This window comes from Peromyscus eremicus, chromosome 7 (assembly GCF_949786415.1).
Source record: "Peromyscus eremicus chromosome 7, PerEre_H2_v1, whole genome shotgun sequence".
NCBI lineage: Eukaryota > Metazoa > Chordata > Mammalia > Rodentia > Cricetidae > Peromyscus > Peromyscus eremicus.
The window spans coordinates 113,468,580-113,489,523 of NC_081422.1; the positions used below are offsets into that span (position 1 = coordinate 113,468,580).

General features: G+C 46.3%; 1 protein-coding gene across 5 annotated transcripts in view; it reads right to left on the reverse strand.

The window, feature by feature from the left end:
- Positions 1 to 20,944, reverse strand: part of Scn10a (sodium voltage-gated channel alpha subunit 10) — a 95,851-nt gene that overhangs the window by 56,718 nt on the left and 18,189 nt on the right. For 2 of the 5 annotated variants that reach the window (XM_059267177.1, XM_059267175.1), the window contains exons 4-11: positions 12,452 to 12,580; positions 11,862 to 11,953; positions 11,079 to 11,270; positions 10,630 to 10,693; positions 5,883 to 6,024; positions 5,416 to 5,613; positions 4,231 to 4,401; positions 909 to 1,202 (exon numbers count right to left, since the gene is read on the reverse strand). In XM_059267177.1, coding sequence (XP_059123160.1) covers positions 909 to 1,202; positions 4,231 to 4,401; positions 5,416 to 5,613; positions 5,883 to 6,024; positions 10,630 to 10,693; positions 11,079 to 11,270; positions 11,862 to 11,953; positions 12,452 to 12,580 — 1,282 coding nt within the window. Of the gene's footprint in view, positions 1 to 896; positions 1,203 to 4,230; positions 4,402 to 5,415; positions 5,614 to 5,882; positions 6,025 to 10,629; positions 10,694 to 11,078; positions 11,271 to 11,861; positions 11,954 to 12,451; positions 12,581 to 20,944 lie in introns of all 5 variants that reach the window. The other 3 variants (XM_059267176.1, XM_059267173.1, XM_059267178.1) reach the window with 2 other exon arrangements.

Below are 20,944 nucleotides of genomic sequence, written 5' to 3' on the forward strand. Positions count from 1 at the left end.
GCTATGTTTCCTGTGGATGTTCTCTTAAGGAGTGGGTCAGTTCCTGTCCCTAGTCTGTGGCATTGTGATGAGCTATTTATCCTGTGAGTTGAGCCAAGGCCACTGCCCTTCTATCAAGATCTGTCCTGAGAACCTCTCAGAATTTTGTCAACCCCAGGTACAGTTTGCTTAGAGCCATAGGCTTATATAGAAAGACTCCTTGTTTTCCTTGTCACCATCAAAGGAGCATATGGGGCCATCTCCAAAGCAATGATGATAAGTAGGGACAGAAAGACACATGATGTCAAATGGCAAATCAGCTGCACCCTTGCCTGCAGGGAAGATGGACAATGAACACCTTCACCACAAACAATCCCAGTGGCTTTTCTGGATCTGGCCTGCCTTGTCTGTAAAAGGAGAGTTGGGTGGGAGGAGGCATGGGACAAATATTGTTAAAGACCCTTCTGCTGTGGAATGTCATTTTCTATGCTGTGAATATATGTTGCTCTGATTGGTTGATAAATAAAACGCTGATTGGCCAGTAGCCAGGCAGGAAGTGTAGGCAGGGCAAGCAGATAAGAAGAATTCTGGGAAGAGGAAGGCTGAGTCGGGAGTCACCAGCCAGACACAGAGGAAGCAAGATGTGAAGGCAGAACTGAGAAAAGGTACCAAGCCACATGGCTAGACATAGATAAGAATTATGGGTTAATTTAAGCATAAGAGCTAGTCAGTAATAAGCCTGAGCTAATGGCCAAGCAGTTATAATTAATATAAGCTTCTGAGTGATTATTTTATAAGCGGGCCACAGGACTGCAGGGGGCCTGGTGGGACCAGAGAAACCTTCCGGCTACACCCTTCCTTTGGTGACACTTATTGGCAAAGGGCCTCTACTGGAAGACAGTTGGAGTATGAAGCACGCACAAACTCACCAGGTCTTCGGGAGCTCCAGTGGCAAGCTCACCAGTGGGCACTGTGAGCTGTCCCTCTTCTCTGTGTCCAGGCCCAGGGTTGGGAGATGAAGCCAATGGGCTCCTGGGAAGGGGACCTGCCTGCCCAGCACCCCTGGCCAGCAACAGGGAACCTCGATGGCTTTCATGGTCTCCGTGAAAGACTCCATCATCTGTGATCCCATCAGGAAATGAGACATCTTGGCTGGGTGCTCGGAAGTGGAACACACTACCATGGCTAGCCCTGCGTCTTCCGGAAGAAAGGCCTAGGAAAGACTGGGCGTTGCCCCCAAGGGAGCAGGAGAAAAGATAGGGTTGGAGTGATTCTCCCTAAATCCAGTGCACACTTCCCTCCACCCACATCCATGTCTCACCACCTTCCCACAGCTACTAAAGACCTGAAGATATCCTGGGTAGACATGGAGAGGGAACTAAGAAAAGGATATCCTAGATAGACTTGGGGAGGGAGCAGAGGAGGGGGGTGATGACAGGGTACCCAAGATCAGTGAACAGGTTATTGTTACTAAATATCACTCGTCATGCCAGATGTTTGCCAGCCTTTGTTAGCAGGCCCAAACATGGCTGTTTTGGGTTGCCATCTGCGAGGGGAACGTCAGGAAATACCTAAGGAAATACCTGGACTAGAGCTTGGAATATGGGTTTTGAATGGATATGCTTTGCTGTCTGAAAATTAAGATGTACAATTCCTGGATTCCATCTTTGTGAGTGTGAGGGTTTGTGTCAGAGTGGAAGAGACAAGAGCTTTGTAGTGTAATGAGTTGGCAGGATCCCCTGAGGCCAGCTTTGAACAGTCAACAATAGGGAGATTGAAGAAAGAGTTGCAGTCCAATTTCTTGGAAGAATAATGCCATTCTTCCAAATCGATAAACATTTCCCATCAAAAGCTCCCACCGAGTGAGAGCTTCTAGGCTTACGGATCCAGAGGAAAAGCTCGGGTTCTCGAATTCTCAGACACAGCACCCTACAGAGCTACTGGATGGGGTTAGCTAGTTCTGTGGGAGCCTGGTCATAGCAAGTCGTCGGTCCTGTGCTCAGATCATACACTGTGTCTCTGAAATCTAAACAATGGCTCCCTCCTGAGCTCTGGTCATAGCGCCCTTAATTTCTTCTTAATTCCTTTTACTTACAAACAACTAAAGTAGGGTATGTCACTGTGAGAATTCTCCTCACCCGTCAAAACTGAGCGCTCTCTCCCTCTCTCTGTGTCTGTGTGTGCTCTTGCCTGTGTGTACATGTCAAGGGACTGCCCCGGGGTTGTGTCTCAGGTCTCTCACTGCCCTGGAACTCACAAGGAGGCTAACTGGCCAACAAGCCCCGGCATCCTCCTGCCTCTGCTACCATGCTTGGCCTTTTTTTTTTTTTTTAAAGTGGGTTCTGGGAATTGAACTCAGGTCCTCATGATTGCAAGACATACTCATTTCCAGCTCATCTATCTCCCAAGTCCCTTACAGTTTCATTTCTTGGTGAAGCTTGCCAAGCCAGTGTTATACACAGAGCACTCTGCCTGGGATATATGCCCCAAGACTGCAGTGCTCACACAGACCCATGGGTTCTTCCCACATCGTAGGCAAAGAAGAGAATTAAGAAACTCATGTTAAAGATAAGAAGAAAGAGTTGTTTACATTTGGGCACCAAGAAAACTAAGGAGGAAACCAAGCAAAACGTCTCAGACCAGTGCTTGACTCCCAGGGTCTCCTGACCACCACTTACTTTAGAACCGATCTGTTTGTCTCTTTTCTGTGTCTCAGCTCTAACCTCTACACCATTGCTTTTGGTCCAAAAAAAAAATCTTTGTATGAAAACTCCCAGAGATCTATTTACCAGGAAAACGAACATGGAGAAAGAGAATGGAGGCACTCTTGGACATTCAGGTGCTAACGGATGGCTGAGTCAGTGTCACTGCCATTGCCATGGGAGCTATGATTCATCCTCTTCTGTGACTGTCAGTAGTAGCCAAATTCCCTTTGAAACAATGAACTGTGCTCTGTGCTCTCCAGGTGCTGCTCAGAAGAGGCAGAGCGAGGTAAGAAGGGCACAGGTGTAACAAGTGCTCCAGCGTGGGCGTGGCCCTGAGGCCAGAGTGCATGCAAGTGTGCCTGGGAGTGTAGGTGCCTGTGTAAATCCGGGGAATGTCAATAGAGGACAGCATCCTTCTGGTGAGCACAGGAAGGAAGGCTAAGAGGTATGAGGGGCAGGAAGTAACCCCCAAAAAGCTGCCATTATTCCCCCTCCATGTGACTAGTGTGAGAACTTCTCTTTCATGTGAGCAATTTGGATAGCTAATCCAAGTTGTCAACTTGACCCACCTGTGAAGAGGGAACCTCAGTTAAAGAATCACCTCCATCAGACTGGCCTGGAGGCATGTCTGTGGGACATCTTGCTCTTTGCTAATTGATGTGGGATACTCAAGCCCACAGTGGGGCTGACCATGAGCCACAGAGCAAGCCAACTGTTCCTTTATGGTTTCTGCTTCAGTTCCTGCCTCAGGCTTACCGCTTTGAGTTTCTGCTCAAATGTCCCTCCATAATGGATTGTGACCTGGAAGGTATAAGATGAAATGAACCCTCCCCTCCCCATCTTGCTTGTGGTCATGGTGTTCATCACAGCAACAGAGAAGAAAGCAGAGGCCTGCAGGAGGGAGCTACACGGGATTTTCCAGGGGGTGGAGAGGTGGGAGGCAGGGACTTGGTGAGGGAAGTCGGAGTGGGAGGCAGAATGTTAATCGTGGTGGGACAGAATTGCTGCAGGTCTGACAGAAGGTATGAAAGTCACTCCTAGGCTAGGTTGTGTCCCAGAGATCGGTGCTGGGGTCTTCAGTGTCAACAGCAAGTGACAAGAGGTCAGAAAGAGGTGAGTGGGGCTTTCAGCACCAGGGACAGAGCTTCAGGTCTCAGAAAGAAGGGGAGCTGACCCTTGTTGGCCACAGATACCTCAAGGACAGCATGCCCCATATGGGCTTCTTCCACTCCCTACACACCCAGGCTCTTCCCCTACTGTGCAGCTCACGTAAGTGTCCCAGCCTGAACCTGAAATCGCCCTGCCTTACCTTACCTTTTCCTTACTCCGCAATCTTCATCTCGATCCCCTCCACCTAGAAAGGCCTTATTATTGCCCCAGCCCCACTACTAACGCCCTGTCCTAGCAAAGGCCGCCAATGAGGAGGGGTGTGTGTCAGAGCTCCTAAAACCCTCCTCTCTCCCTGCTCCCAACTCTTTCCATTTCACTCATGGCCGAAAGAGCTACAAAGCTGAATGAACCCTCAGGACAGCCAAGAGTGTCTTACCATCCTGCGTTGGTTGTAAGGCTCGGATTGGGGTGATCTGTTGTCTTCAGTAGAGCCTTCTGACACCCTTGATTTTATTCTGGGCTTTCTCTCATTGGCGTTTCTGGGGGCTAAAGGCGATCCATTGTGGGAATGGAGTGAGGTCGTGTCAATCCCCAGAGCTGCCAGCACCTGGGAAAAGAGTGGTAGTTGTAGCCCATAGACTCTGGCTGAGATAGGCATTCATGTGTCCCCAAAAACATGACTGTGGGGGTGAGGGATCTGAGACCAAAGAGGCTGAGGGTTAGGATACGCGCAGTGGTGGGGTTGTGGTATGGCAGAAGCAGGGCCACCTCCCTCCTTCAGCCCCTGCAGTAGGTGCCGATGCCTTGCCTAGGCCCTTTTGACCAGGTCAGGACATTTGCCCTCAGATGCTGTGTAAGCTGAACACCTGCTGCTCACATGCAGCACTGTGGGGGAAAGTCCTTTGACGTCCTGCCCCAGAGGCAGATATGGGAGCATAAACATCTGGTCCTCTTGCTTCCAAGTCAGGCTAACTCTGGTGCCGGTCACCGCCAGAGCTCCCCAGGGGGATCAGACAACAGTTATCGTCTAGTTGAGATCACTTCATGGCTTAGTTCCACCCACTGCCTGGTTGTGCTTAGTTTAGTCTCCTTGTGTCCAAAAGACTCCTGAATACATCACCTGGAAAAAGCTCTCTCACTCAGATTCTTTTGTGTGTAGAAGCATGTTCATGTAGGAGCGTGTGTGTGTGTGTGTGTGTGTGTGTGTGTGTGTGTGTGTGTGTGTGTGTGTGTGTGTACATGTTTACAGAGGCCAGAGGTCAACTCAGGTGTCACTCCCCAGGATCTGTTCACTTTTTTTGTGTGTGACAAGGACTCTCTCTGGCCTGAAGCTTACCAACTAGACAAAGCTCCAAGGGTCCACCCAACTCTGCCTCACTGGCACTGGGATTGCAAGCATCTGACTCCTCTTTTAAAAAGTGGGTTCTGGGGAGTGAACTTGGGTCTCCATACTTGCACAGCAAGCACTTTGCTGAAAGCCGTGTTCCCTGCGCAGGTGCTCTCTCTAAAGGTGACAAAGGCAGTCCCTGAAGTAGGACTCGTGCTCACAGCCGCCTATGAAGGGGTCTGTCCAGGCTCCTGTCCTGGTGGCTGGCCGTATGGGCGGGCCGCCTCCACCCACCTCCTGTTCCTTCTGCAGGACTTCAAGGGCTTCCTGGAACTTCTTTTCCTTGGCTTCAATTTCCGCAATGGTTGCCTGGTTCTGCTCCTCATACGCCATGGTGACCACAGCCAGGATCAGGTTGACCAGGTAGAATGACCCCAGGAAGATGACAAGCACGAAGAAGACCATGTACATTTTCCCAGAAGCCCGGAGTGTCTGGAGATTCAAGACAAAGAGAAGAGGGCTGTGCATGGAACACAGGGGCCTTGACTTCCAGAGTAAGAAAAGCCATGCAGCTGGCCCATCTGCCTCCAGCCAAGACTGTACAGGACATGCAGATTGGTGTCAGCTTGCATGACCAGGCGTGGTGGTACACGCCTGTAATCCCAGCACATGGGATGAAGAGGCAGGGGGATCACCACAAGTTCTATGTGAGCGAAGGCTGCATAGTGAAATCCTGTCTCAAATAAACAAAGCAAAGATACCTGCTGGTACAGGCGCTCCCAGGAGTCCTGCGTCATGAGGCGGAACAGCGAGAGGAACGCCCACGCAAAGGAATCAAAGCTGGTGTAGTTAAAATCCGGATTGTCAGAAGTTTTCAGGCAGACGTAACCGCTGGGGCAGTGGCTGCGGCAAGAGAAGAGAAGCGCCATAGTCCAGCCTTGCCGACTGGGTGCAAGGGAGTTTGGGGCAGTAAGGAAATGACAGGCTTGAAGTCAGATCTGAGCTCAGAGCTCAGCCTTCCTCTTATCAGTTGAAGATTTAGTGTGAGACTCAGTTTCCCTCATCCATAACAGGGAAGCCAATGCTTTTGTTCAGATTGCCCATGTAGAAGAGTAGCCTGGGGGAGGCCAATCGACAGGCCTGACCTGATTCTATGTGGGGCCAAGCTTTTGTCAGTGTACACCAGGAAAAGGAAAGGTGGTAGCCACAAAGCAAAGTCACAAGCCTGCTGGCACCATTCCCAGAGTTAACCATCAAGGGGGACTTACATTAGCCAAGTTCAGCGACAGATTACATGTAACAATGAAAACATCACCTGCCACTCCCAAAGTGCTCACTGCATGCCTCTCTCTTCCCTGAGTGCTGCACGGACAATAGATGCAATCATCTCAACAGTCCTTACTTACAGTGAGGAAGTTGGGCTCAGAGAGAAATCAGCTGCCTGAACCCAGAGAGCATCGATGAATTCATTAAAGATGGAGGCATGCCCCGGGTATACCAACCACACTCCAGGGGCACCATGCCAACACAAAGGGACTCCATTTTTGTTAGCTTTTTGTTTTGTTTTGTTTTGTTATTTTTGTCTTATTGGGGTTACTTTTGATTGTCTGTTTTTGTTTTTTGTTTTGAGAATATGTGTGTGTGTGTGTGTGTGTGTGTGTGTATGTGTGTGTGTGCATATACACTATGCACAGAGTTGAGAGGAATATGATCAAATGTATTGTATGAAAAAATTATTTTTAAAAAATAAGAACTTTAAAATGGAGGTATCTAACCAGCGAGGAACCAAGCACTGAGCCTGCTTCTCCTCCTGGTGGGGGAAGGAAGGCCAGGGTAGCAATATCTAATGGATGAGTGTGGGGTGGGGCACTGAGGTCCCTTCCCTCATATCAAGGGGTCAGTGTAGTATTGAGCAATATGTCTGCCTCAGAACATGTGAAGTGATTGCCCTCCCAAGTGGGGATAGCCTGGTCAAGGGACCAGGAATCCTGGCATCATCCCCCAAGGATAACCTCTGGGGCTTTCCTTATTGCAGACTTTCATGTAAACATACAACCTTGGGACCCTTAGAACTCTGACGAATTAGTTATAATTAATTCTAATTTTATCTCCACTGTGACTGGAGTTTCACAAATCCCCCAACTCCCATGTTTACAGGAAGCCCTTGGTTTTCTTTCCTGTAAGTTCCATCACTATCTCTGAGGATACGTCTGTTTCTGTCTCCCATGGAGTTCACTCTAGCCACTCCACAGATCTGCTGGCTGCTCATCCCAGCAGCTCAGCGCGTCAGCAGTTAACTGTCTGCGACAGCCCGGTGCACATCTTCTTCAGTGCACCAAACACTATACACAAATGAAGAGTCCAGCTCTGGGGGTTGGCGACAAGGCGGTAAAGTACCCAAGTATCTGCCTTCAGATCTCTGGCACCAATATAAAAAGCTGACTGTGGCAGTATATTCCTGTAATTCGTGTTGGGGAAGCCAGCCTAGACAGGAAGATCCCCGGAGCTTGCTGAACCAGCTAGCCAAATCTCTCTCTCTCTCTCTCTCTCTCTCTCTCTCTCTCTCTCTCTTACACACATTCACACACACACACACACACACACACACACACACACACACACACACGAACACAGAAACACAGCCACATACACAAAATTCCTGCTGATATTCACCACCTTGGAAAATACCAAAAGGAAAAGCTGGAAGAATCTCTATGGAAAAAAAAATGGTAAAACCCACCAGGTGTTTTCTGTTACTCACTCTCCATCTTGAGACCCTAGACCATAGGGCTGCAGTTTTAGCTTGAACTAGGCCTAGAACTCAGCTTTTGTGACCCTGGCGGACCCCCCCCCCCATGGGCTCACTCCGTTATTGTCAGCCCTCCCTTCTACCCAAGCTGCCTGGCTGCGCCTTCCTGATGGAAGGTCTCCCTCTCTAGTACTTGAGATGGGGACATAGGTGAACCCCAGAACTTTGCCGTGGACAGCCGTGGGTCACTCTGGAACCACTGGCTTCAGAGACACCATCATCTAGCTGGGAAGAAGACCAAGTTTCAAAATAGAAGGAAAGTGAAAACCAATGTTCAAGCAACACTTACTTTTCTGGAGCCAAGGACACAAAGACTCAAGAACTTTCGGGAATAAGGAGGTTAGGAAGGCTGATATTGACCAACTTCTGTTTGTCTCTACTGCTTAGCTCTATCTGAGTTAGTCTTCTAGTGAGATGGTTCAGGCTGAGCCTCATTGTGATAGCTAATATTGACTGTCACCTGAACAGAATCTGGAATTACTTAGGAGACAAATCTCTGAGCTTGCCTGAAGGAATTTCTAGATTTGGTTAGCTGAGGTGGGAAGATGGCCCCTAAATGTGGGCAGCAACATCCCACAGGCTGGCGTCCCAGGCTGGATAAAAAGAAGACAGCAAGCTGGGCGTTCATCTGCTTCCTGACTGAGGGTGCGACATGACCCGCTGCCTCATGCTCCTGCCTCCACGCCTTCCTCATGCTCCTGCCTCCACACCTTCCTCATGCTCCTGCCTCCACACCTTCCTCATGCTTCTGCCTCCACACCTTCCTCAGTGAACTGTGCCCTGAAACTGTGAGGCCAAATGAGCCCCCCTCCCTGTGTGGGCTTCTTCTCACCTATTTAGCAGCAACAATGTAAAAGTAACGATTGTATTGGGTCCCGTTTGTCTCCACATAGACAACAAAGACGAGTGGCCAGTCGGGGAGCAGGTAACTGTGAATCATGATTTTTCATGTGATCAGCGATGGCAGTGGGGAAAACGGGCCTTTCTGATCTATCACCTGGACCTCTCCTGCTCTCTCTTCACTCCAGTGGCCAAAGCAAGAGGCAGAGATGAGGGTCTGTACCCTTAGCTCAGTTTCTTACTTTACACCCTTTTCATGGAGTCGCCTCCATTCAAGCATCACTTGTTCATCCAGCCGTGAAGTATCATGCCTGTCCTTCAATATTAGCCTCAACTGCTGCCTCCAGGAAGTCCCCCTGACTTTCTATCTGGCCTTACAACATTATCCATTGTGTTTTCCCAGCCTATGGAACTCCTGACACAGCATATGTTTCTAGAGCATAACATCTTGATGCACATACAAAAGAGATCAAAACACAACTGGCTTACATCCTGAATTCAGCCTGCAGAAATATTTTGTCTGGCCAATACAATAGGTAGATATTTTGCGGAACTTGTAACCAAATTTCTGACTAGGTGTTAGCACATAAAAATTGAAATTTCCTTTCTCTTTCTGTTGAGCTAGCCTAGCTAGAAGCAGCGAACACCCATTTTCACATGGCAACCAAAAGCTGGGCTGAGCAATAGCTGCCCCTTTTGATGGGTCATGAACTCCCAGTTGCTATGGTTCCCTCCTGGCCCTTACCATTCACTTGTTGTTATGTGCCTGACCTCTGTAAGAATTTGAAATTGCGAAAATGTTATGCATGTGTTTCTTCCACTGTTACACAAAAAAATAATGAAACCCAAGGATGGAATGAGCTGTGGTGCTCAAATGTATAGCTTTAATCCAAACTCGCTGGTTTCTTCTGGGAATTGGTCATTTGTTCCTCCCTTTTGGGTACCTGTACCCCTTTGGGATGTGACCCTGCCACTTTTCATTGGGAGGTGAGGTCTGTTTCAGCCCTTGGGTCTATGCTGACTTGTGACTTGCTTTGTTGAAGGGGATGCAGAAAGAACGTCACTGTGTGTGAAATCAAGACTTCCACTATTTTCCTTGGAATCTGGTGTCTGCACAAGGACAGCTCAAGCCAGACTTCTGGGAATAAAAGATCAAGGGAACACACAGAAGACACCTTGCAGCAAATCCATCTGCTGCTTGCAGATGCCTGAGGAAGAAGCCGAACACCAGCTGGTCCATGCTCTTGAGCACTGAGCCACAAGCTAAATGGTTGTTGTGTTAAGTCATAAAATCCTGGAGTCATTCATTACACATCAAAACCTGAATAATACACTTACTCTCTGTGAGGCTGTGTGTGTGTGTGTGTGTGTGTGTGTGTGTGTGTGTGTGTGTGTGTGTGATGCTCAGATGTTGCTTGAGCACATGTATGTGGAGGACAGTGTTGAACATCAGGCATCTTTCTCAGTCCCTCTCCTCTTTATTCTTTGAGATTGTATCTTTCACTGAACTTGAAGCCCATTGGTTGAGTTAAAATGGTTGTCTAGCAAGCTCAGTGGACCTGCCTGTCTCCAGATCTCTGCCCCAAGGCCCTGCGGTGCTTCGTCTACAGGTCTGCACTGACGTGCCCAACTTTTTATGTGGGTGCTGGGGGTTCACGCTCAGGTCCTCAGCCTTGCACACCAAGCACCTTACCAGTTGAACCCTGTTGGCTGCTCCCCGCCTCATGAGTTTTAAGATGGTAGTGTCTATGGTACTCATTAACCCATTAACTTCGGGATTCTACTCGCTCTGCACAGAGGATGCAATGGACACAACGGAGAAAGGATGTTGGACATGGGTGCAGTCAGGCGATACTTACCCAGCGTCAGATCCATTTCCACATAATAAAGGCTCAGTAGTGCCATTCTTGATGTAAACATTTTCTAAAGAAAGGAAGAAACGAAGCCTCACGGTGTGTTCTCAAGTCGCTAACCTAGGCCTTGGGTGTCAGAGAAGACACTTCCTGTCTAAGTGAGGTCAGTCCCTTTGCCTACAAGCCTTCCAGGGACATTCAGGGAGCCGCACACCCTTCCAAGCCACTTGGAGGCTGTGGGAGCCAGGAAATCTTGCTTTTAGGTGGAGAACTTGTCAAAGGTTTCTTTTGCCCAAGGGAAACTGGTCAGCAGGAAAGTGGGGGAGGGGAGTGCAACCCCACTCAGGAGCGATTCATTGGAAATGAAATGCCAGTATACCCACACAGTCGTGCGGGGCTTTTGGCCACCCAGGCTTGGGGTACCCATTCTAGTCTATAGCAGAGTGTCTGCTCACCTGCCATTTGAGATGAGAAATTATGAGCATTGTGGGGATCTGTGCTCCTCGTGATACATTTGTTCTTAAGGTTCCCCTTGAAGAGCTGCAGGCCCACCAAGGCAAAGACACTCAGGCAGAAGACAGTGAGGATGGTCACGTCAGCCAGCTTTCTCACCGAGTGGATCAGGGCTCCCACAATGACCTTCAGTCCTGTGGGAAGGTGACAGAGATGCTCCCATAGGGTGAAGTGCTACACAGAGCACAGGTATGCACCGTGGCTATCCTCATTACACACAGGTGTGATGCACCTACATACTCCAGGCAGCTCCACGCTCAGCTTCTCATCTGCAATTGCCCAGAGAGGCGAGTAGGTGGGGCCTGTCATCTTCATTATAAGAGCAAGCAGCTGAGGCCCCACAGTGCAGCTCTTACAATCTTAAGGCTAATCAATGATTCCACTAAAACCCCCTTTGGGGTGCCTGGAGATGTATGTAGCTCAGTGGTAGAGCACTTGCCTAGCACACTCAAGACCCTGAGTTCTATCCTCAGCATTGAGAAATTTACGTTGAGTCCCAGCCATATCCCCCGCTGTTCTAGCTGTGAAGTTGATCTTCCCGCTCTAATCATGTGGTGTTTGTCTTTCTACATTCATCTCAGTCCTGGGAAGCAGCTTGAGGCTTGAGATGAACGAATTTCACTCAGAGAGAGAGAGAGAGAGGGAGGGAGGGAGGGAGAATCAAAGAAGAGCAGTAGAAATGAACGTTTGTTCTGTTGACAAGCACGCTGGCTGAAACCACTCACCTGGGATCACAGAAACAGTTTTCAGGGCTCTGAGAACTCGGAATGTCCGGAGGCCTGAGATTCCTCGGAGGTCTATCGCTGCACCAACATACCTGTAGAACCGAAAGGCACTCAGCATTTTCTCAGGGCAAGGGTTTCAGGGTGCATGCAGCACACACAACAGTAGTCACAGGGAGAGGAGCCTTGGGAGATCAAGGACAGACATGCATATCCAGTGGCATTGCCATCTATGGATGGGCATGGATGCCCAGTAAACCATCACATTCTTTTTCAGAAAGTACCGTTTCAAGAGGTGCACAGTTGGATTTCAATCACACAGGCTTGATGAACCTACCTCCTCAGATACTGTTCGGTAGGAATAACGCTGAGTCTCACCTGACCTGCGTTGGCCAGTTATTAACACAGAACTTTGGTTTGTCCCCATGGTCATGGAATGAGCTGTTATGTATTCCAATACCCAAGCCACAAGGCTCCACCAGAGGAAACTGGATGGAGATGAGGAAGTAATCCAGATTATGAGCATGGACACCCCCAAAAGTCCTACACCCCAAAGCCTACAGGGACACACCGCTAGAGAGGGGAACACTCACGCCAGGGTAATAACACTGAAATCCAGCCAGTTCCAGGGGTCTCGCAGATAAGTGAACTCATTTAGACAAAATCCTCTCGCCAGTATCTTGATCAGAGCTTCGAAGGTGTAAATGACAGTGAAGGCATACCTGGGGAGGAGGTGGAGAGACATTAACTGTGCCACGGAGGGACCAGGTGCTTCCTCTGCCAGGCGTGAGGACTGAATCCCTGTGGTTGTTCCAAGGAAACACATACAAAGACCACAGCCAAGGTGAAGGAGAAGGGGGCGGTAAGGAGCTAGGACACACACTGAAGAGTCACATAAGTGGACTGGGTAGGGTGGGGAGAGAGGTGGGGAGGGGAGGGGGGAGAGAGAGAGGAGAGTTGTGTGACAGCCGCAGCTCGTGAGTGGGCAGAGGACAATGTCAGGTGAAGAATGAGGCTTCCGTTCAGAGCGAGGCCTCCATCCTATGGAGGCTGGAGGTTCCTTGCCCAACCTGTGGGTGTTGGGAGATGTGGAAGAGGCACAGGTCTCTGTCGTTGTCTCTTCCTGTACCTCCCGACTTCCAGCCCGCTTTGCCTTTCCCACCGTGGCTGGCATAGCTGTGTTTCTGGCCTCCTTACCGTGGAAGAGAAGACATCTGATTCACAGACGTTTTCTCAGCAGGGCAGAGCCTGATGGAACTGGGTGTCTCAAGACAGCCCCTTTGTTCTGCTGCCCCCCTTGTTGCGTTTAGAGTTGAAGAGCTGAGGTTGGAAGTGAGGTGATGTTTCTGCAATGCTCAGAATCCTTCAGTCACCAGTGGCAATGGCTGTCACACTCTGGCTACCATCAGATCTACCTGAAGGCCTTGCTCCAGAGGTTCCTGGGCTGTCCTCATAGTGTCTGGTTCAGTAGTCCGAGGACTCAAGGATTGGAATTTCTAACGTTCCCAGCTGATGCTAGTGTGGGGACCACGGGCTCTGGGACTCAGATGTACACATAAATGGCACATGACTTAGTGCTGAGGAGGTGGCTGATCTGCGAAGGGTTTGCCATGCAAACGTGAGGGTCTGAGTTCAGATCCTTGGCACATGTGTAAAAAGCCAGGTGTGGCAGCACGTGTCTGTGCTTCCAACCCCAGCACTAGGTAAGTGGAGACCGAGGCTCCCTGGCTAGTCAGTCTGGCCGAATCTATGAGCTCTAGGCTCAATTAGACACCCTGCCTCAAAAACCAAGGTGAAGAACAACTGAGAAGGAACTGTACACCAGCCTCTATCTCCACTTGCGCCAACGCATACACATGCACGTACACACACACACACACACACACACACACACACAATTAAAAATTTAAATTATAAACATGTGCTTTTGTGTGAAAAACACGAGGACTCTTGACTAAACATGCATTTACCCCATCCTTCCTGAAGCTCCTTCAGCATGACAGAGGATTTTTCAAAGACATGAAGCCCGTAGGATAAATACAAGCTGCTCTGCACAACCCCGAACAGTTTGGGACTTAGAGATGCTCAGGACTCCAGAGGGTGGGCTGTGGGAGGAGTAGGAGGGGCACAAAGGCCTGTTCCATTCTCCTCAGGAAGCAGCTGGGCCTTCTAGACCCAACTTCACACTCATTCAGTGGGGAATTGCCTGCTACTGAGGTGGACTGGACACTTTTTCTCAGGAGGTGAACATGAGGGAGAATGGTGCAGCCTGAGGCTGGAAAGCAGAATTTCCATGGAAAGGTAGGCACCTCCCACTTCTGCCTTTGCTGAGTTCCTGGAAGTCAGTCAGATTCACAGCTCATGAAGATCTAGCCTGTTCTCTGTCCATCAGGGTCTAGTCATGTATCCCAGGCTGCTCTTGAACTTGTGATCCTCCTACATAGCTTTCTGAGTGCTGGAATCACAGGAATCTAATAGCACAGCCTCGGTAGATGCAACACTGTTAATAAGAAAGCTGGCCAAGGAGCGTTGTGAATTTGAGGGATGCTTGGAATCAAAACCAAAACATGAGGCAGGCACGATGGTGCATTCCTGTGATCCCACACTTGAGAGGATGAACAGAGGATTACTGTGACCCACAGGCCAGACTGGACTATATACATGAGTATCAGGCCAACCAGTGCTGTATAGCATGGTCCTGTCTCCAACAACATCACCAAAATAAAACAAAAGTCCAGGGAACCAAAGAGGGAGTAAAGAGAAGAAACAATGAAGGGAGGACTAAGGAAATCTAGAGAAAGGAAAAATCCCATCTATTGATATTTTTAGAGTTAAAAGTTGAGATAAACATTTCTTAAGGCAAGAACAGGAATCTATTTTAAAAAAGCATTAAAGAACAAAACAGAACTTCTGGAAGCAAGATTGCAAATAGTTTTAGAAATCTCAGAAAATAAAACCCAAAGCAGGAATGAATAAAATGGAAAATCAGAGGATCTGTTTGCTCCCAGGCTAAGAGGAAATCTGGAAAGAAATAGATTGGAGGAAAGCATCACAGGAATTGTTCAATAAAAAGAAAATCCCCAAATGAAATATCTAAGTCTTTAAAACATGGGCAAGTATTCAGGAAAATGGAGGAAAACAGTTAAAAATCCCTCATCACAGCAGAACTCCACAAAGTTTCACATCATTCTGCACCAAGAAAAGCTCAACATTCTGCTTGAGAGACAAAGAAAAAAACAAAACATACAGGCTATCTACAAAGGATTGGTGTCTCAGTCACTATCTATTGGTGTGAAGAGACACCACGACCAAGGCGATGAGTAAGAGAAAGCATTTATCTGGGGGCTGGCCTACAGATTCAGAGGTGAGTCCATGATCACCACCGCAGGGAGCAGGGAGGCAGGCAGGTAGGCATGGGGCTGGAGCAGTAGCTGAAATCTTACATCCTGATCCACAGGCAGGAAACACAAAGAGAGCATGGCCCAGGCTTTTGAAACCTCAAAGCCCACGCTCAGTGACACACTTCCTCCATGAAAGCCACACTTCCTAATTCTTCCTAAACACTCCACCAACCAGGAACCAAACATTCAAATATGTGAGCCTACAGGGGCCATTCTCATCCAGACCACCACACTGAGAATAAAACCACCATCAGATGGCTCAGGGGCTACCCTGGCTTGGAAGGAAGGTCAAAGCCTCTAAACTGGATGGTAAAAACTTTCCAATACAGAATTTGTTTGTCAGCTAAACTATCAGAGATGAAGTTAAACTAACGTGAAGGGATACACAAGTCTACAAACATTTACTTCCTGGCCCCCACCTGTGACAATCTAGACTGACTATCCCGGCACAACAAGAAAGCCATCAACAAACACTGGAATGTTTGGATCCCTCCAAGGAACAGAGAAGGAAGAAAACTCCAGGAAAAAAAATCTCTTTACTAGGGAACTGTGGGTCTAGCCGAGGTGAGAAGCAAAGGGTTCCAGGAGTTATTTATCTGAGAGAAGTGGAAACCTGTGGGTAAGCTGGTGTATTCAAATGGACAGAACAGTGAGTTGAGTCTCTGGAGAAGGGTTTGGGACAAATGAGGGATAAATATGTAGAAAACTGAGCAAATGAAGAAATGAAATCCTAATAAACTCCAGGGAAAGTAGAAATGGTGTGCAAGCTGGAATTGGTAGGGCTGGAAAGATGGCTCAGTGGTTAAGGTCATGTACTGCTTCCACAGAGAACCCAAGTTCAGTTCCCAGCACATGTGCCAAACAGCTCACAACTGTCTGTAACTCCAGCTCCAGGGAATCTCACGCCCTCCTCTGGTCTCCATGAGCACCTGCACTCACGCATGTCCACACCCACTGCCCACACCCCTGGCTCCTGAGAACTGGAAACCTGCTGTTTTAACTGTTTGGGGTTTTGTTGTTGTTGTTTCATTTTTAATTTATTTTTCCCCACATTTTTTGGTGTTACCTTTTTTAAAAAAACTATAGAGACTTTTTAAATATCAGTTTGAGTGATTTAAATATTTGCATGTTCATTTTTTAAATGTTTAATGTAAGTTTTTTCTTTTATTTATTCCTTCCATTTCTTTTCCCTTTAATTTCTCCTACTGTCAGTTCTATTTTCTCTTTTGGAACAGGAGCTCAGCACAGGGCCAAGGCTCTGGGGTTGTAAGTTACCACACCCAGCTTTAATATTCAATCTTTACTTTCTTTTTTTTCTGTTTCTTTTTTTTTTTTTTTTTTAGACAGAGTCTATCTACATAGCTCTAGCTGTCCTGGATCTCACTTTGTAGACCAGGCTGTCCTCAAACTCACAAAGATCCACCTGCCTCCCGAATGCTGGGATTAAAGGTGTGTGCCACCACATCTACATTCCTATATTTTTACCCAGTTCCCTCCATTGGATCCAATTTTTGTCTTTGTTGTTCTTTTTTCTTATCTTGTCCTCTAAGTTTTTTTTTTCTGGATTTTCATTGTTTTTTTTTTTGTTGTTGTTGGTGGTGGTGGTGGGTTGGTTGGTTCCTCTTCCTCCTCTTTTTTTTTTTTTTCCAGACAGGGTCTCACTCTATAGCTCCGGCTGTCCTGGAACTCACTATAGAGACCAGGCTGGCTGAAAATTCATAGAGATCTGCCTGCCTCTGCTTCCCAAGTGCAGCTACAGGAAAGAGGAGATCCTAGTAGAACAGCAGATAAGCAAATGTGGATTAGGGAGGAATCAACAATAACAAAGTGATAGCAATTATGCATTCCCTTTCCACTGTTCCTCTGAAAGTTATGTTCCCAATTCTCAAACTAAAATATACAGACCATGGGCTGGAGAGATGACTGCATGGTCAAGAAAACTGTCTGCTCTTCCAAAGGACTAGATTTCAGTTCCCAGCACCCACATGGAAACTGACAACCACCTATAACTCCAGTTCCAGGGGGTTGGATGCCCTCTTCTGGCCTCCATGGGTGTTGCACACATGTGGTAGACAGACATACATGCAGGTAAAACATGCATACACATAAAATAAAAATAAATCTTTTTATAAAACCACGCGTGTCAGTGGACTGGATTTTTTTTAAAAGACTCAACTGTTTACTGGCTACCAGAAACTCATATCACAGCAAAGGTAAACATAGGGCATGGGGGAACTGAAAAAGATGCTATAAACAAATGGAATCTAAAATCTAACAGAAGTAGCTGTACTCATATCCCAGAAAACAGACTTAAAGCCCAAACTAGAGGACATCAAGAAAATCATTTCATGTTGATATCGTGAACAATCAATCTAAAGGATATAATAGTTACAAACACAAATGGTCTGAACACTGATGAAAGTTTAAAATAATAAAAAAAAACCTGGATAATTTCTTGTATGTTACCATATCATCATAAAATAAAAGTGACAGTCAACAGCAAGAGAAATTACTGAAAACATACAAATACGTGAAACTGAACAATACACTTTGGAACAATTAGTGGGCAACCAAAGAGGTCCAATGAAGGGTAGTAAAATTCCTAGAACCAAGTTAAAATTAAAATATAATGTTCCAGAACCTGTTGGATGTGGTAAAAGCAGTTCTAAAATATATGTTTACAGCTATAAATACCTATGTTAAAATGAAAGATATCAAATAACTTAATGGTACATCTCAAGGTTTTAGAAAAAAAGGAACAAACCAATTTCAAGAGCAGTAGAAGAAAAATTAAAAATCAGAGCTGAAATTAGTGAAATGCAAATTTAAAAAGTCATAAAAAACTAATGAAACGTATCTTGTTATTTGAATTGATAACATTGGCAAATGCTTACCAAAGTAATCAATAGAAAGAAAGGACATAAGCTGATAAAACTAGAGACAAAGGGTATTACAGCATGTACCACTGAGACACAGGGGATCACTAGGAATTTTTAAGATGTGTGTGTGTGTGTGTGTGTGTGTGTGTGTGTGTGTGTGTGTGTACAGATATGTGGAGTTCAGAGGACAACTTGCAGAAGTCAGTTCTCTCCTTGTGTCACGTGAGTCTCACCAGACTTGATGACAAGCATTCTTACCTTCTGAGTCATCTCAGCCCCACTAGGGAATACCTTGAAAGCTTATATTCTAATAAATTGAAAAGTCTTGAAGAAATTGACACATTTCTAGAAACATACAATCTAAAAATATAGAACTGGGAAGTTGTAAAACCTAAACAGATCAATAGCAAGCTATGAAACTGAAGTATTCTCCCACCAAAGCAGCCAGGACCAGATGGATTCACCACATGTTTAAAACTGAATTTTCCCAGCTGTTTAAAGAAAGAGACAGAACGCTTCCAAGCTCATTCCACAGAGTCTGTATTACCCTGGCACTAATGCTAGACAAAGACACAACAAAAAAAGAGAGAGAAAACTATAGTTTGGTATTCTTCATGAACAGACAGCAGAAATCCTCAGCAAAAACCTTGCAGAATTCAACAGCACATTAGCAAGATCACACACTGCCATCAAGCTGGTGTGTAAACAATTGTTCAACACCTGCAAACCAATAAGTGTAACACAACCACCTCATGGATGCAGGAAGAAAAGAATTTTGACAAAATTAAACATCACTTTATGACAAAACTCCATGAAGAACCCAGGAATGGGAGGCTCTTACTTCACCGCGGGAAAGGTTCCTGACAGCCCTATAGCAGACGTTATACTGAACGGGGGAGCAGGAAGCATTTGTTCTAAAGTCAGGAATGAGACCAAGCTGGCCACTATCCCCGATCCTAGTCAATGCATTTTTTATTTAAATTTTATTTATCTCTCTGTGTGTGTGTGTGTGTGACATGTGTGTATCACAGTACATGTGTGTGGAGGCCAAAGGACAATTTTTAAGAATGGACTTGCCCCTCCTGTTTTGTGGGTCCTGGGGATTGAACTCAGACTGTCAGGCTTGCACACAGGTACTCTTACCTGCTGAGCTGTCTCGCTGGCTCCTTAACATATTTCTTGAAAGTTTTGCCAGAGTAATATGGCAAGAAAAAATAAAGATACAAACAGGGAACTAAAAAGTCATGTTATTTGCAGATGATATGGTCCTGCGTTTAAAAGCCCAGAAGACTCCACTAGACGGTTCTTAGCTCTGACGAACACTTTCAGAAAAGGAGCTATAAGCCAACATACAGATATCACTAGCCTTTCTACACAGAACTGGCAAAGTCACCAAGCAAGAAACTGGAGCAAAAATCCATTACAAGACTCCCCTCAATATATATGTAAATAAACCTAACCAAACATGCGAAAGACTTCTATAATGAAAATGAGAAAACATGGAAGAAAGAAATTGAAGAAGATACTAGAAGGTGGAAAGACCTTCCATGCTCATGATTTAGCAGAATTTATACTGTGAAAATGGCCATATTATTGGAAGATACCCACATATTCAATATTTCCCATCAAAATTCCACTAATGTTGCTTCAGAGCTAGAAAAAGCAACTCTCGGGATTTGTTATGGAAGCACGAAAGGTCCCACATAGTAAAACAATCTGATAGGTTGGGCCAAGGGAGAGGGCTCTGCCAACAAAGACAAAGGCAACCTGGGAGGTATCTTGATGACTGACTTCAAATTATGGAGCCAAGGTAACAAAAGTACGACATAATACTGGCAGAAAAACTGATAGAGCAATGGACTCAGTTAGAAGACCCAGGAACAAACCCACACAGATAACGTCCTCTGATTGTTGACAAAGATGTCGGAGTTGTACACTGGAGAAAGATGGTATTTTTAACAAGCAGTACTTCAAAATTGCATACAGACGTGTACAAGATGTAAACTAGCTCCCTACATCACATCCTGTGTAAGATCAGCTCAAAATGTATCAAAAGGCCACAAAGGTAAGGTTAGAACATTTGAAATTACTACAGAAAAACAGGGCAGAATGCTTCAAGATATAGATGAAGGCAGGGACAGTCTAAAAAGAGCTCCACCAACTCAGAAAAGGGTGGCAAGTGGTAACAAATGGAGCTGAATGAAATCAAAAGACCTCTGGATGCAGAAGAAAACACCCAGCAGATGGAGTGACGATCTGAAGGATGGGGGGAATCTTTACCAACTATAAATCTGAGAGGCTACTCATTTCTAGGATCTATAAAGAACCCAAAAAACTAAACATCACAAAACCAAGTCATTTGATCAGTAGAAAGGCAAATCAATTGGACAGATAGTTTTCAAAAAGAGGAAATGCAAAAGACAATACAAATATGTGTATATGTATATATATGCATATATACCTCTCTCTCTCTCTCTCTCTCTCTATATATATATATATATATATATATATATATATATATATATGTGAAAAAATATTCACTTTCCTTAACTATCAGGGAAACACAAATCAGACTCACTGAGACCCATCTCCATCCCAGCCAGGACACAGAACAAGTGGTAGCAAGGATTCGGGAAAAAGGATCTCTATACACTGTTGGTGGTGATGCAAATTAGTGCGGACACTTTGGAAATCAGTATGGTGAACCCTCAAAGCACTGAAAATAAGATTACCATATAATGTAGCTCTTCAACATCTGGGTCTGTGTCCCAAACAGGCAAAATCAGAGAGGTACCTACACATTTAT